This window comes from Rhipicephalus microplus, chromosome 5 (assembly GCF_043290135.1).
Source record: "Rhipicephalus microplus isolate Deutch F79 chromosome 5, USDA_Rmic, whole genome shotgun sequence".
Taxonomy (NCBI): Eukaryota; Metazoa; Arthropoda; class Arachnida; order Ixodida; family Ixodidae; genus Rhipicephalus; species Rhipicephalus microplus.
This window is the reverse complement of record NC_134704.1, coordinates 124,626,605-124,642,956: the sequence shown is the minus strand read 5'-3', so window position 1 is coordinate 124,642,956 and position 16,352 is coordinate 124,626,605. Positions and strand designations below refer to the sequence as shown.

Below are 16,352 nucleotides of genomic sequence, written 5' to 3'. Positions count from 1 at the left end.
TAACACTGCGTGGCAGAAGCGCAGGATTGAATCGGGCCAGGCGTCAAACGATGTGAATCGTGCAAGCAGTTGGAGTTTGAAAAGTACGCCCATTACAAAGTGCTCATGCATAGTTAATCACGACTATCAGCAACAGCATCGAGAAAATGTGCACTGTGCCGGCAGTCTGCGACCTCGGACACAGCCTATTGAGTAGACACCGAAAAATCTGGCCCACCACTGCGTAGCCTAGAGAGTAGACGCAGCGAAAATGAACTTGCCAGAACACATTTCTCTTTTTTTAGTTTTGGGGAGGGGTGAACCTATGAAGCCTTCGTTGAAAACGTGCCAAGGAGGGCACTGACACTCATTGTTGTGTTCAGCGAGCTTCTTGGTATCCCTGGCGGTCAGTGACGACAATGCTGGTCCAGAAGAACTCAGTCACCCCCTCTGGTCAGCATTGCTTGCCTAAGGACACGCTGTGGTTACCTCGTCGTCAATTCACAAAAGGAAGATTTATGGCATATTGGGCACTTCGCAAGTGAACCTGCAGTCTCTAGGCATTCTAGAATATGTTTAAAAACGGCATGTTAAAACCTGCAGTCTCTAGGCATTCTAGAATAGGGATAAAAACGGCATGTTAAAAGGAGAAAAACGATTTTTCGCGTATCAGTAAGTACAATTTTACAATTCCGAAAACACCATTCTTACCACGAATCGACGCTTGGTAAGCGAGAAGGAGCGCGAAGAGAAAATGCGGGTGGAGACGCCACCTTGAGATTCCCGCACCAGACACTGTGACGTCACAGATTCTGAACGTGTCTACTGGCCCGGACAAACGCAGTTTCGAAACGATAAACTGAAGTGCACTGTTACGTGCAGGTGTCATAGACCTAGCATAAGATGTTTCAGAAAATTTGATCTAGCCAATTTTGTAAAAATACGAAAAAAGACATTTTGATTTTTGCGACATCACGCGTGGATGTATCGGCGCGAAATTTAAAAATGAAATTCAACCTTTATTTTTTCCGTTAGTAACGAACTTACGATTGTGAAACACAAGGCACTAGAGTTCTCAGAGTGCAGTTTATCAGTAAATGTTGCTCTTGAGTGTGCATATAGGCGCACAGACATTCGTTTTCTTGCGGCACGGTTGAGGTGTTCACCGGGATGCGAAGCCAGGTTAGTGATCGACAAGGCGATGTGAATGGGTTCCGACGTGGGGTCCGATAAGGATGTCACAATCTACACTTGAAGGCGAACCTCAAACGTCCTCCAAGTCGTTCTTTGCTGTTCCCAGTTTCGTACTTATGGCTAAGCGCTCAAAAAGCTTGTTGGGCTACTCAATTACACACGCCATGCCCCGCCGCGGTGGTCTAGTGGCTAAGGTACTCGGCTGCTGACCCGCAGGTTGCGGGTTCGATTCCCGGCTGCGGCGGCTGCATTTCCGATGGAGGCGGAAATGTTGTAGGCCCGTGTGCTCAGATTTGGGTGCACGTTAAAGAACCCCAGGTGGTCGAAATTTCCGGAGCCCTCCACTACGGCGTCTCTCATAATCATATGGTGGTTTTGGGACGTTAAACCCCACAAATCAATCAATCAATCAATTACACACGCTTGTAGATTTTGAACGTGTATGAAGATTGTGAACTTATTTTTTCGCAGCGACACGAACGGAAACAGCTTCGTCGCAAGAGCGAAGCAATGAATGCGACAGCACCAAATTTGGACGTTTAACAAACAATTAGAGTCAACCGATAATTAATTTGCCATCATATCGGGAGTAACTCGGCAATATGCTGGCGTCTGGGAAGGTGGCTGCTGCAGCGATTGAAGCTACATTTTTTTCTTGTTGTGTAAGTTCACTTTGTGGCTTCAATACGTATTACACAAAATTGTAGAGCAGCGTTTCCTCTGTTAACTTTAGGATGGACCTGTGGTTCGGACCGTAAATTCCTCGCTGCAAGTTAGGTGGCCTGGTGCGCTGTAGTTCCACGTGCTGCAGATAGCGTCGACGGGCCGCTTGAAGCCCAGGGCGTGTCCAAAAGAGGGGATTCAGGTCTGCTTCTCCCACCGACGCCCATGCATTTTCTTTCTCTCCTTTAGGAGAGTGCGCGACGCCGAATCTGGACGCCTCCCGCTAAGGCTTTGAAACTCGCGATTAGGGCTTATAACAACTACGCTATAAAAATGATTAAGCTGTTCCCTCTGGGAAATGTAGATGATGAACATTACATGTGTTGACAGCAATATATCGCTGTTAACACATACATGTCGACATGCAGCAGCGTACTAGGATTGATCAAAGCTGAATGTAAATATTTATAATATAGTTACCCTATTCGTAAACGGCCAAAGTGCAACGCATATGTACAATTAAAGCATTATTTCAAATTGTCCTTCATTTATGCCGGAACAATTACGGTTAATTGGCTACTAGGGGTCTTCTAGTTTTTTTTTATTGGGGTGCACCCATTGCATGAAAGTTCCTTCAGGGACAGGGAACCTATTGACTGTTTGAATAGGGGGGGGGGTGAGGAGATGGCAGTAATATTAGAGGGGCAGCTACCCTTCCGCGAGCGGCACTCTTTATTGACAAATGTCAGTAACCATGGAAGGGAAAATATACCTTTGCAATAAATTCTACACGAAATTCTACAGTGTATTGAAACAATTATGGAACACTTCATCTCACGATGCATTACTTCCAGCGCCTCAACTGCTGCTAGGCTACCGAATAATGCTTCCTGACAAACTTCACTCAGATCTTTAGAACAGCTAAACCACCATCCACTTTATTCCCGAACACAATCCGCTCAGTTCGGTAATGGTTTTAGCAAATATTGCTGAGCTGTACGCTATCAAAATTGGCCTGCAAAACTGACCATTCAGACACACCCAGTCCCCCCAAAAGGCGGATGCTCTTTCACTGCTCCACAAGCAGCCTTTGCTCAATACAAGGACTCGTTATGCAACACCTACTGCGAAACAGCAGTGGTGTCAATTCATATTAGCGAGTGCATCTGTATGAAGTTTTAGACTCCCCACTGAGCATCAGTATCGTACAATGTACAATTGGAACAACGGGCAGAGAAATTAACATGTCTGGTGAAGATGTCAAGACCACTTGTTGAAATTACTGCAGCAACATTCTGTGTTTAAGAAAATTCATCTCTTGAAGCCTCCATCCCCTGCCTCGCAAGCAAGTCGTTTTGTTTGAGCAACCGAATGTACCAATGCCTGTTCTATCAACGACTTGCACTTACCCATTTGGAGCAGAGTCCTTCACCACCTGAACCAATTGGTACGGCAAGCCAGATTGTGCAAAGGAGCACTCGACTGGTTGAGCGCCAGAGAGAAATAAATAAGAATAACAAAACACACTAAGTAAACTTTATTTGAAAAAACTGTAGGAAGCTCAAAATTTCAAGCAGAAAAAATGCAAATGAACATATCAGCACAAGTTCTACAAAGAATAGTTTGGAAAACTGCATGTACAGCTTGGGCTACTGGGAGAAGACAAGAGGTAGTACTATGAACAAAATATTGCACTATGATACGTGCTCTAAATCGAACAACCCATGTAGTAGCAATGTCTTAGCAAAACGAAAAAAAAATGGTAGCAATACTGGAAAACGTACAGCAGATGATGTTCAGAGCAGAAAATAACAGGTAATTAAACACAAGCCTCAAGACTAAGTGTATTTCATTGAATGATGTTGCACTCATGAAGGCCTGAAATAAAGCTACACCTTTCAAGGCTGATGGATACAACTGTGGCAGTTCGAGACACCTCCTCCTCAAAGGCCAGCAACCATTGGCACGCACTCCAGGCCGCCACAAATAGCTGGTCTGCCGGTGACTTCGCATTTGGAGAAAATCGCCAAATGCATGCCCAGCACTTATTTCATTAGTAGCCAAGGTAACCGGCTGCAGTGCTTTGGTTATCTGGATTGGGCATCTCTGGTCTTCTAAAGTTGAATCCGACCATATAGTGACCTAACATATTTAAGAAAATATATTTGTGGCATTTATCTTTATAACATATAGACATGATGCACATGTAAGCTTAAAGGTAACCAATAAAAAACGAGCAACTGAGAGCATTCAAAGTAACCTGACGAGCGCGTACACACAATTCACCAATAAATAATCTATCAACACTTCATAACTTCATCCAATAACAGTCTTCACTCAAAAAGTATAGTAGTAGATAGTTTGCTGCCACACTATTTGTCCCATGTGCATTTATTATAAAAGTATATAGAGGAACATTACAGTAACAAAATGAAAAGGGTAAGCATTACCTGCAATGCATGTTGAAACAGGCATCAGAGAAAGTTTTCGTTTGGCATTATTGTGGCCTGACCCCACATACCCCTCCTGTGACATGGTGCACTTTGTGGCATACTGATGCTCCCATAAGCTCCCCGACAGGGCAAAGCAAGACCAAGGCATGCAGAGTAGATTGCCAAGTTGGAAAGCCTGAACCAGCAGAGACTGACCAAAGAATGCAAGAGGCACTCAGAAAAATGAAGTCAAGAACCATGAAAAAGGAGGTGGAGCATTTAACCAACATTTCAGGCACCGTCAGACTGAGACACCCGAAGCGAAGAGATTTCAAGGAACTCAAATCACTCTCTCGTAATGATTTTCCAAAGAAGCGGTAGCGCTGAAGCATCGACAAACGAAAAGCTGCCAGGTACATATATGCACCATAACCTCAATACCAAACGAAACGAGAACAGTTGTGTATGGGTGAAATGGACGAAAGTTTCCCTAAAGGTACGCAACAAGCACGTGCAAACGCATATGCACTCTGAAGAGAACCTCGCTGCCACACAGATTGGTGGAAGATGAATTTGCATCAAGTTGCCTACCTTCCAATGCAGTTGAATGCAAAAGAGTATCAAAATATGCCACTAGATTGCGTAACGCGAATGCATGCCTCTATAATGGCTAATAAACACACGCAGATGCGTCCGGAAATTGCACTACAGTTGTATGCGGTTGCAAAATACGAGCATGAAGGTAGAACTGTGCGCCACATGTTACACTTCTGTAAATAATTATTCTAAAACACACTTCACAGGCACTGGAAATGCTCAATTTACTGTACTCCCGCTGACCAGCTTACCATTTTGCGGTAAAAAATCTTCTAAGCCTTGGAACTCCGTTTAAGTCTTAACAGCTCTGTGTGAGAACAGATTATAGACCTCTAGGTGTCGCACAGCATTTGATGGGCAGCCGATAGTCTAGGGTTGATCGAAAGATCGCTGGTATGTATCGTGGGTGCAAAGCCAGATGCAGCCACTCTTCATTCACTAGTGGTCACATCACAGTGTTGACGAGCTTATCAAGCCGAATAGAGTCCTCACAAAAAATGAAAACAAAAGGAAATGCCGAAGCGAGGGGCTATCATGCACAACACATTGTCCAGCAAACACTCAAGAGACAGGAACCCAAAAGTAAATCGTTGTGGATGAAGGGATGCCATGGCTGCAGGACGGGGTTACCTGGAAAGTTGTCTGGCCCTCGCAAGAGGTACATGCTGGACGCAGAAGGCAATGAGAGTCTGGGCATAGGTTCCACCAGATGAGACAAGGATGCTGTAAAGACACCAAGATTTCATGTGTAGTTGTGCAGATACACAAAGTATGCACAACAATGCAAGTTCACAGGTGATACTACAGACAACGCCGAATTTCAGCTTAGCCTATGAATGAACAAAACAGGATTTTATTCTTGAATCGATAGAATTGTACGCAATATTCGAAAATGGGGATGGGCTTAATTTCTACAGATGAAAAGGGACAGGTAACAATTACGACTTTGTCGTAATTGCCACGCTACAGTTAAGAATGATGTCCCTTGTGTGTGCCCTGAAGTGATTGTCTGCTAGGTAAGTTTAACAAAGAGAGGAGCGTTTAGAAAAAAGGTTTCCCCTTTGTAACGATGTGAAAATAGTGCACACTTGAAGAGGACGGACCAGGGAAACAGGACACTATCACTGACTAACCGATGTAACAATAACTAACCGATGTAGCAATACACCACGATATTTATCGCGGTGTATTGCTCATTGCTATTGTATTGCTCATTGCTATTGCTATTTTTTGGCCCTTGGGTTACGAAAGTAAACGCCCTGTTTTGTACCTGCGTACCTGCGTCTTTGTGACAATATGAGTCAAAGACGATAGCAATAGTGCAAGCTCAGAATGACGACAAAGGGACAAGACCAGCGCTTTGTCGTCGTTCTGAGCTCACACTATAACAGTCGCCATGTTCTACCCACGCGTCCTTGAGTGAAAGGGATATGCAATTGTGCAGCAGCATATGCATTAGCTACATTATCAAGTTTAATCTATGTTATGAGGTGCACTTTTCAGTGCTATAGATTACCAAAACTTGCTAAGTGGCTGAGGCAAGCTCGCTCTATAACAGAACTGTTCTGCCAACTTGAATCCTTCCTTCACTTTATTAAAAAGAACTAGGTCAGCAGTGCTACATTTTCAATGCTGCAGCAACTGGCTTCGCATAATTAGCAAATGTGATGTCGTTATTGATAGCTTTGCTAAACTTTCTCCATTTCAACAGAAACTAAATGAGCAGGTAACTGCTCTAGATTACTGCGTCAGGGTGCTATAAATACAGCTGCTAAAGACAGTGTTGACAAATGCATGTGCTTATGTCGTAATTACATCAGCATGGCACGAACTGATGACTGCAAGGAAGTTAAGTTCTCACACTGCTTAACCCTAAATTGTTGCGCTTGATAATTTGAGCACCTTACCCTGGTTATTCAATGTATGCGTACGCGAGTCGTTGAAGATATTCGAGCGAAGTTCCAATAGACTGTCGTGGGCGCCAGTCCACGTCACTACCTGGAAGACTTACGAGAAACTGCTGGAACGTCCCTTTCATGTGCCAAGCGTGGAGATTTGCAAGCTGGAAGGAAACGCGAACCACTTTTATGTTCATGAGCCAATGTATGATGCTCCTGGATTGAGAAGACAAGTTTTTAGTATATAATAACTGATATGAACTACTGCGAGGTGACTGCGAGAAACTGGGCTCTACAGAAAATGTTTAGGAATGCGCAAATATTCGAGTACTTCGAATATTGCAACGAGTATATTTACAATACTGATAGTCCCAAGTAGGAGCCGTAGCATGGTGGATTGACACAAGCACGTCACAAAAGAATGAAAAAAAAGAAAACAAGAAAACAAACTTAGAAAAGGACATGATTCGTAAAACAACAGTGATATTACAAATAACTACAAAGTAGAAAGTAAAGTGTGCCCAGCAAAAAGTTTATGTTTCACATACTATTTTTAGTGAGCGTCTGTATGGTGCAAGTCATGTCGATGTATATTCGACTCAAATGTGTAGATCAAAACGAACAGTTTTTAGAGAGCTTTGTCACGGCATGACGTGGTTATCTGGAGCACTTTCATATTCCAGTCATTATACTATGAGTGAATAAAATCATTTATATCTATCAGTGCTATACATATATTGCATTAAGTGTATGACTTGTACTTACGAGAGTGTACATCCCTGCTAGCAACACACTTGAACCCGGAACGCGAAATCAGCTTTCGCCAGGAGTGAAAGTTGACAAGCTGAAAGGACACCTGAATAGATCGTTACTCTTTATGGTGCATTCAGACGACGGACCGAATCCGGATTTGTCGTGGACGCGGACAGCTAATCCGCGGATTGTCCGCCTGCAGGCGCATCCACACGACGGACGGTGTCCTAGGGGAAGACAGCCGGATTACCCTCGACAGCAGATTCGGCGCTCACCTGCGCCCGCTGGCGGCAGACCGGTTTGAGAGTATTCAACATGGATGCCCGCAAGAAGCGAAGCTTGGCTACAGCTTGGCTGCGATGTCTGCCGTGTTGTGACAAATGAACGAGTAGTGTTATTCTTTCAGGAGAAAAGGGAGTTGCTAGCAGGATATTCTTTCAACTACATTATTCCCCACTTGTAGAACTTCTAAACGTGTCTCCCGCCTTTTTTTTTTTTTTTTGAAGTGGCACGTCGCCTGTACAGAAGTGAAAATATTTCGCCACCATGGCGGCTCAGAAACTCACTTGTCAAACGACGGCGGTGACATTTTCCTAACCACCAAAAATAACTTCCGCGTATTTAATCACCTGAAAACAGAGCACCCCGAAAACTAAGTAAACCATGCTCAAGCGTAGATGATGCCGACCAGTCATGCAGCTAGGGTGGCTAGAATGGGGAGGTGTGATGAGCGGGGCGCCTTTCGCTTGGCGGAGAGGGTCCTTCGGCGCGCCGATGCCGCTAGGGGCGCTGATGGCAGCGGCGCGGGTAGTGAGCGGCGCACTTCGCTGGGTTTGCTTCAGTCGCGCCATAATTTTTTTCGTTAGCAGTCGCACTGTCTTACAAGTATGTCGTCGATCGGTGATTGCGTTGAGTCTCTCTGAAATGTCCGAAGATGTCAACGACAAAAAAGAAGACGCAACGTTGGTGCTTTGTGCCTGGCTGCAACACTGGATATTATAATTCTTCAGGAGAGAAAGTTTCCCTTTTCCGAGCTCCCACGTGTAGTGTGCTGTTCGACAAATGGATTCGTGCTATTCCAAGAGCGGACAAACAGCTTGACGAGAACTCCGCAGTGTGCGAGAAGCACTTCGACCCAAGGTATGTACAAAAAATAGAAGGCACGGTGTTCGCACACCCGAGCAAGAGACCAATTTTGCTTACTTGCGTTCCACGTGTCACATGCTGCATTGCAACATAACCAATTGGCTGTCCTTTTCTCTTTTCTTTTTCACAGATTTGTCGTGCGTACGTTCAAACATAGGATTAATGGTGAAGATGTATACATGCCGCGCGCTGTGCCGACCTTAACAAATGACGCCGTGCCGACGATTTTTCCTAATTTGCCTAAATACTTGACGAAAGCTCTGCCCAAGGAGAGAAAGAGACGGAAAAGCGTGGCTGAAAGTGCTGTTTCGAGTAAAAGAATTAGTGTGAACCACGACAATGTCGAAGAAGGCTCAGCGATTGACCATGACGTGATCGTTTCAGAACAGAACGTCATGTTGACCGAACAGCTGCATTCCTTAAGTGCTATGCTTCACCGTCCTAGCGAGTTGTGGTCGATGCAGAAGTTCGAGCAAACGAATGCATTATGCTACCAGACCGCTAAATTGGACAGAGATTTAACACCTCCTGTTATTCACAACAAGATAGTGTTGTTTGAAGCTGAGGAAGGAGCAGCTGCTCAGTGCAGCATCTTTCTGAACGGGTTCCTATTCAAAAAAAGTGGCTGTCAGACAGTGAGCCAAGCACAGGATCTTCTCAAGTATGCAGACACATTGACACCCTGCGTAGGAATTGGGACAATGGAAGAGTTCCAACCACTGAATTTGGAAAGCAAGGCGAAGCTATCTCAAAATCGTGTCTTCTCCCTTTCTTGCGATGGTTCCTCATCGATTTCGCTACAAGGTATTATGAGATATCGCAGTTGCGCAAACCCTGCCTAAAATATTTTATTTGAGCCTGTAGATACCTGTCCCTGCTTTGGTTAGACTTATCCACCGATTATGGTACACTTTACAGATGGCTCATCTGGACGTTGTACTGCCTGCAGAAAATGCAGAAACCTTCTGAAGGCTCGTCTGCTCCGTCTAAAAAAAAAAAAGACTAAGCGGCCACTTGCAAGAACAGCTGCACAACGACTGAAATGGGCTGTTCGTACGTTGAAGAAAAAGAAAATGAAGCTGCTTACCTTGCAGGATGCCCTGAAGAAGATGCGAGAAAAGACTTCACAAATCATTGCATCTGTGTTAGAGGAAAAGGTACACTGTCCCATTAAGTTGTTATAGATTCATTACTAATAGCTTCTTAATTATTTCAGCTGAAACTTCTTCCAAAAAAGCAACGGGCTGCGGTGCAGGCTTGTTTTGACGCTGCCAAACGAAGGTCCTTGCGCGGATATAACTACAATAAAGAATGGCTCCTTGAGTGCATCATCCTCAGAATGAAAAGTGCACGACTGTATGAGCATCTTAGAGCACACAGAATTCTTGTCCTGCCAAGCCGTGCTTGCCTTCAAAAATACATCAAGGTATGTGATTGCATATGGTGTGCAGTATAGAGATGGTTCCTAATGTTTTTAGCCTCACTCGTGTCCACTTTTTTTTGAAAGGGATGAACCAAAAGGAAGACGAAAAGAAAGGGCGGAGAGTAAAGCCATGCGTACTCTAGTGGCAGTGCATGAATGGCATGCGTGGAAATAAAGTTGTGTTTTTGTGAAAAAGTGTCTGCTAAATTTATGCTGCTGGGAACAATTCTCAAGTCACACGCTTAGCGGTATAGGTAAATTTTGGCGCTCTTAATGCGTGACTCATCTGAGTTAATGTATACATTAACTCAGATGAGTTTTAGCTGCCTATAGGCAGCTAAAACTGCTTCGTTTTTCTGCGGCGAGCAGCGCGCTGCGGCGAGCAGCGCGCGCTCATTCGTACATCGCCTGCGAAAGGCTACCCGCGCCGGTGCGTGCAGCGCCCCAAGCGGCATCGGCGCGCCTTGGGGACCGGTTTCTGCGGCCGCTTTTCACACCTCATATTCTAGCCACCCTAATGCAGCTGTCCGCGAGCCATGGAGGACATGCCGCGAGCAGACGAAAAGTGTATTGGTTGCCAGAAACCCCGAGCTTATCCGCTGAAGTACCGGCTCTCCCCCGCCAGAATCCCGATGTGAGAAACAGGTTGGGTTCATCCGTCCGCGAGCCGCGCGGACGAGTCGCGGACGAGGGAAATCGCTGATGTGAGGTCACGTGACGCGCCGTCCGTCCCGCCACATCGGGATTCGATCCGTCGTCTGAATGCACCATTACAGTTCACGAGGCAAAATGATTGCTTTGACTCACACGATCCAGTGTAGAGCGGCAGCGGGCAAGGGGTCGTGTGCAGTGGTGCTGGTTTCTTGCAAGATTGTACACGATCGTTGCGCCGGACACGGTGTTCTTGATACACCTCATTCACTCAAGCAAATGAAATGAAGAACACCGAACCATGCGACCCGGAAAAGATAGAGTCCTCGTCAGACCGAAGCACACACAGAAGGGATGATAAAAAGTGACTGCAGAGCTAGAAATACTGGACGTTAAAGGCAACAGGACATGAGCATGTCCAGAATTTTCATTCCTACAGTGTCGTTTAGAGCAAATACATAACTAGCAAGAGAGAGACTCTCTTTCAACAGTGCTCCAGAAATCTCGATCAGGTGAGAGAGTCTGGCCAACGGAGAGAGCATTTGCACCTGCATGAGAAAACAAAGTAGGAGTTGGCACTGCTGCGGGTTGCAAACTGAAAAGAGACTATATAATAAAACCTACCGCAAGAAACTGCTACACTCAAGTTACTTCTCAATCATTAAAACCGTTAATGGTAGGCACGAGACAAAGTGAGGAACGCTCAATGAATGTCTCATGCCTTTACAAGTTGGCAGCTGCAGGGAATGAAACATTTGCAATCATAATGGTAACAGAGAGGGGAAGACAACTGAATTTAATTAGACAAGTCGTTGAGGTTTACGTTACAAGATGAAATGTAGACACTATAAAATTCAGCAATAGCGGATGGCTTTGGGAATTTTAACTACCTGGGGTTTATATGTGCACCAAAAGATGTGATTTAATCACTGAATATTGAAACCTAACGAGGTGGAGCAAAAACAACCATTCGTTGCTGATATGGAACCAGCGGCAACATTGCGACCCCCTCCGCCTTCAAGTCGATTACACGAGAGCCGGTAATCGCCTTGAAGGGGGAGGGGTTGCAATCTTGCCGTTCTATATCAGCAATGAATGGTTGTTTTGCTCACCGCAAGATGACGCGAAAAGAGACTATGGTTCTTCTCGCTCCCGCTTGAACGCGCTGCCAGCAGCCACCGGAGCGCGCTGGCCACGCGCTTCCGTGTTCCCTTTCATAAAAATTGACACTGTGAATTTCGACTCGTGGCAGATTCGTTTTTGCCTTTCACTCTTATGTGCACGTGAGGGTTCTTGTTTTCTGTTTTCAGCTACATATTTCTAGGTGTAACAAATCCACACGCAGTTGTTCGTCAGCGCTTGTGTCATGTGTTCACTCTTTCTCCGTCTTATTTTTTTTTTGCGTTGTTCCCCTCAACACCGAAACGCAGTGTTGCATAGAAGTGTAGCAGGTTGGGCTAGTTGGTATGACATAACAATAGTTAGAGCGCTTGTATCTTCGCCGTCGTTCTGTTCTCGCGCTATAACTATCAGCAATGTTGCAGCTCACGAAAACCACATTACGCACCAGAAGAAAACTAGCATGGAATGAAGAATGCGAGATGCTGCACAGCCAGCCGCGTCGACGGGTGAAGCTTCTGTGGACACAGCCCTAACTAAGCCCCTACGCGACCTGTCTAACCGCGAGCTGAGCCTGACAGCTGTGTCACTTACCAAGTGGCTGACTGGGATAGTTGGTTGGCTAGTTGAACTATTGGACCTTTGTGCTGTTAAACCTTAAGCTGTGTCACGGGAAGTATCGACCTAAAGTGGCTGCGTAGTTCAAGGAATCCACTCACTGGTTATACGAAACCTAGCTTAAACTACCGTTAAGCCGGGAACTCAGCTACAGTGAGCGATGTTCGATGAATGTGGCCTCACTCTTCACAGGCCTGTCATACATGGGGACTCACTCTTTTTGATGCCGAAGACGAAGCTCGCAGTTGTCTTTGGCGAATTCCAGGCGACGTGGTTCTTTGTAAGCAGTTCCGTAAATCCAGGTAAAGTCCCCACACATGCAGACAATAAAAAATTGAAAGGCGAATGAAACATACTGCTGCTATTATATGCCCCGCGCTTGAATTATCATGGCCAGCCATTTCGGCGATCCAGAACTGACTTCTGCATCATGTGCAGCGTGACCGATATGCAACAGAACGTCGGCTGCTCGTGTACCACTTTTTAATGGCAATGCTCTGATATTCGCGCATGCGTGGTTAGCTATCAAGTCTATCACACCGTTACGCCACGGGATCACCCGTGGCCATCTTATCGGTGAAATCTGTGAGTGGCCTACTCCGGATGAAAAAAAAAAATAGAGGAAGATATGTACAAAAAAGTCACAGCTTTGCCGCAAAGGCGAAGCAATGAACGTGATAGCAACAAATTGGAAGGCCACGTGCAGATTGGCAAGCAGATCGAAACATTGTCCCCCGTTTCTCACGCACAAATGGCGCACGAAACGTACTCACAAGTACAAATGAATGCAAATAGATCTCTCAGTTGTTACTTGGCTGTCTGAAAAGCGCATCCCTTTCGAAAAAGGATACCGTGTAACGATTGGAGTGACCTTTGTGCGCCCTGTAACTACACAACAGAATGATTCCGGTGAAAGCCCAAGGCCAGCCAAGACGTGCAATTCTCCCCACCACTAGTAAGGGCGCGTCCATCCTCCTCCTCTCCCCGGGGCAAAGTACGCCATGGCCGGGCTAGGCTGCATCTGCGCGCTCGCTTCTTACGGCTTTCGCATCGGGTGTAGTACGTGCCTCTCGCCGCTGTTTTAAGGGGGCGCTGCAACCCTGACCCTCTTCTGCCGCTTTGTGCAGCGCGCGCAACACGGGAACACAAGTTCGGGCGTGCTTCTTCACTAGGCGTACGTTGAAAAACAAGTTGAAGACACACAATTATTATTCGGATGCCTTTTCCTTTTCTTTAAGCAATTGCTGCACCTTCTCACATTTTGAACGATGTTACAATACTTGGGAGCGAAATGTTCCTGTCATAGTCAGATAGTGAGCCGTACCATGAGCATTGCTGTTTATTGTTTACGTGCAAACAGTGACTGCTTCTTGTCCAGCCAAAGCTTCATGTGAGGTCGCAACATTACGATCTTGTTCGTTGGTCTCCGCTTTTCGCTTTCTTGATGTTTGACGTAGGGGCGAAGCTAACAAAATGCAGCATTGGTGGGCAAATCCCTCAAGATGCAAGCCACGTGAGAGAGAAAGGGAATTGACAACAACTTGCTTGTAGCACTAAGCCACAAAATTATTCATAGAGATTTCTTAGAAAAAAAAAACTGCCCACTTGCCGGGAAGGTGGAACGTTGTCAGTTTTTCTTTCTAAACATTTTCTACCATGAACTCCAAGGATAGCACAGAACTGCTTTGCACTAGACAGCTTTATGGGGAATTACTTTGGGGGAACAGGAGCACTCAAAAGCACGCTGAAAGTGCTCTTTTCGGAGCCGGCGTGTTTCAGTGGCCAAACAGGTACAGGCGCACTGTCATCCATTAGTAGAGCGAGAGTGCTTTTGCTGTGCCGAGAGCAGTCAGGAGCATTTTGCAGTGCTCTCGCCTGAAAAGTGGAGTAGGCGCAGTACGACGAGTCACGCGGCCCTTGAACGTCACAGCCTCGGAATTTTTCTTCAGCCGGTGAGTGCGGCGGCAATGGTAGCAACTATGTGTAGTTTGGAACCACTGTTCCACTGTTTTGTACGGTTGGCGACCATGACAGCTGGACGTCTGCCAAATTCTTCGTTCCACAAACATACTATGTATCATGACATAGACATGACAGCTATATTGCCACTATCCCTCAAGAAGAAGGCATATAACAGCTGCATCTTGCCGGTGCTTAGCAACGGAGCAGAAACCTGGAGACTTACAAAGAGGGTTCAGCTTAAATTGAGGACGACGCAGCGAGCAATGGAAAGGAAAATAGTAGGTGTAACCTTAAGAGACAAAAAGGGAGCAGAGTGAATTAGGGAACAAACCAGAGTTAAGGATATCACAGTTGATTTCAAGAAGAGGAAATGGACATGTGCCGGGAACGTAGCACGTCGACAGGATAACCGCTGGTCATTAAGGGTACCTAACTGGATTCCTAGAGAAGGCAAGCAAGTTACGGGGTGACAGAAGGTTAGGTGGACAGATGAAATTAAGAAGTTTACGGGTATAAATTGGCAGCAGCAAATACAGGACCGAGTTGGCTGGCAGAACATGGGAGAGGCCTTTGTCCTGCAGTGGACGTAGTCCGGCTGATGGTGACGATGACGACTATGTATTAGAATAAGAACAAGTGGCTGACCAATTCCACGCATATTTTGCTGCTGCCGCACATAGAATACGCCGGGGCTTGGAATGTTTTGATCACATGGTCTCCTCACTCCGGGAGTGTTCCGTATTCCAGTGGCGGATCCAGTGGCCCTGCACTCAGTGCTCTACCTCCCACTGCTCACTGCCCTGCATCTGTACTCTTGTTCTATCAATGGAATTCGCCATTACTTCCAGGTCAAGTGGCTGGCGAGCGTGAGCAGCGGCGTTATTCGTATTATTCATGGATGTGGCTGCAGTACAAAGCAACGCCAAATAGCTTGGGGTACTCGGAATTAATGCTTGCGGGTGGTGTTAACACCTTAACAATGTATGCATCACCCTCAGAGCGTACCGTCCTGAGACACCACTCTCAGAACGGTACGCCCTGAGAGTGATGTCAGCAGCAAGGGTCCTCTGTTAAATGTGAATCGTTTCTTAGCGAACTTGAGCAAATTTGAGCATATCTATCTATCTATCTATCTATCTATCTATCTATCTATCTATCTATCTATCTATCTATCTATCTATCTATCTATCTATCTATCTATCTATCTATCTATCTATCTATCTATCTATCTATCTGTCTGTCTGTCTGTCTGTCTGTCTGTCTGTCTGTCTGTCTGTCTGTCTGTCTGTCTGTCTGTCTGTCTGTCTGTCTATCTGTCTATCTATCTATCTATCTATCTATCTATCTATCTATCTATCTATCTATCTATCTATCTATCTATCTATCTATCTATCTATCTATCTATCTATCTATCTATCTATCTATCTATCTATCTATCTATCTATCTATCTATCTATCTATCTATCTATCTATCTATCTATCTATCTATCTATCTATCTATCTATCTATCTATCTATCTATCTATCTATCTATCTATCTATCTATCTATCTATCTATCTATCTAGCCGCTTACGTTTGGGTGCTCTCGTAGTCACTCCTTTAACTTGGCATGAACCAAAATTAGCACGGGGGGTTAGATGGTTTGACAAATATGACGCGCTGGTGAAAACATGAATTATGTCACAATCCCGTCACGTACGTCGTCAAACACTTCCCGCCAGTAAATGGCACATACCCACGGGCGGGCATGTGCCACTGGTGATTGACACTTCATATCTACCCAGGAACGACGAGAACGCACGTGGACAATTTTAGCGTGTGAGCTTTAAGCAATGCCCGACACTGGTAGCGTCGACCCAGCGAAGGCACACAGTAAATTTTCGTGTTAAGAAAAACCCGACAGAAGCATGATTGACC

At 45.5% G+C, this 16,352-nt stretch overlaps 1 protein-coding gene across 2 annotated transcripts; it reads left to right on the top strand.

Annotated features, from left to right (window-relative positions):
• Window positions 1-8,225: 8,225 nt before the first annotated feature.
• On the top strand, window positions 8,226-10,133 carry LOC142817930 (uncharacterized). 2 transcript variants are annotated; one of them, XM_075895917.1, is made up of 4 exons: window positions 8,226-8,656; window positions 8,793-9,466; window positions 9,581-9,819; window positions 9,879-10,133. In XM_075895917.1, the coding sequence occupies exons 1-4, from the start codon at window positions 8,451-8,453 to the stop codon at window positions 10,116-10,118; spliced, it is 1,359 nt and encodes a 452-aa protein (XP_075752032.1). In that variant the 5' UTR covers window positions 8,226-8,450; the 3' UTR covers window positions 10,119-10,133. The 2 variants fall into 2 exon arrangements, with proteins under 2 accessions (XP_075752032.1, XP_075752033.1); XM_075895918.1 differs by having other exon boundaries at window positions 9,581-10,008.
• Window positions 10,134-16,352: the final 6,219 nt, after the last annotated feature.

Coding starts and splice junctions, on each gene's coding strand:
- LOC142817930 (XM_075895917.1), top strand. CDS start 8,451: ATGTCAACGACAAAAAAGAAGACGCAACGTTGGTGCTTTGTGCCTGGC. Junction 9,467..9,580: donor CTCATCGATTTCGCTACAAG/GTATTATGAGAT, acceptor TACACTTTACAG/ATGGCTCATCTGGACGTTGT. Junction 9,820..9,878: donor CATCTGTGTTAGAGGAAAAG/GTACACTGTCCC, acceptor TAATTATTTCAG/CTGAAACTTCTTCCAAAAAA.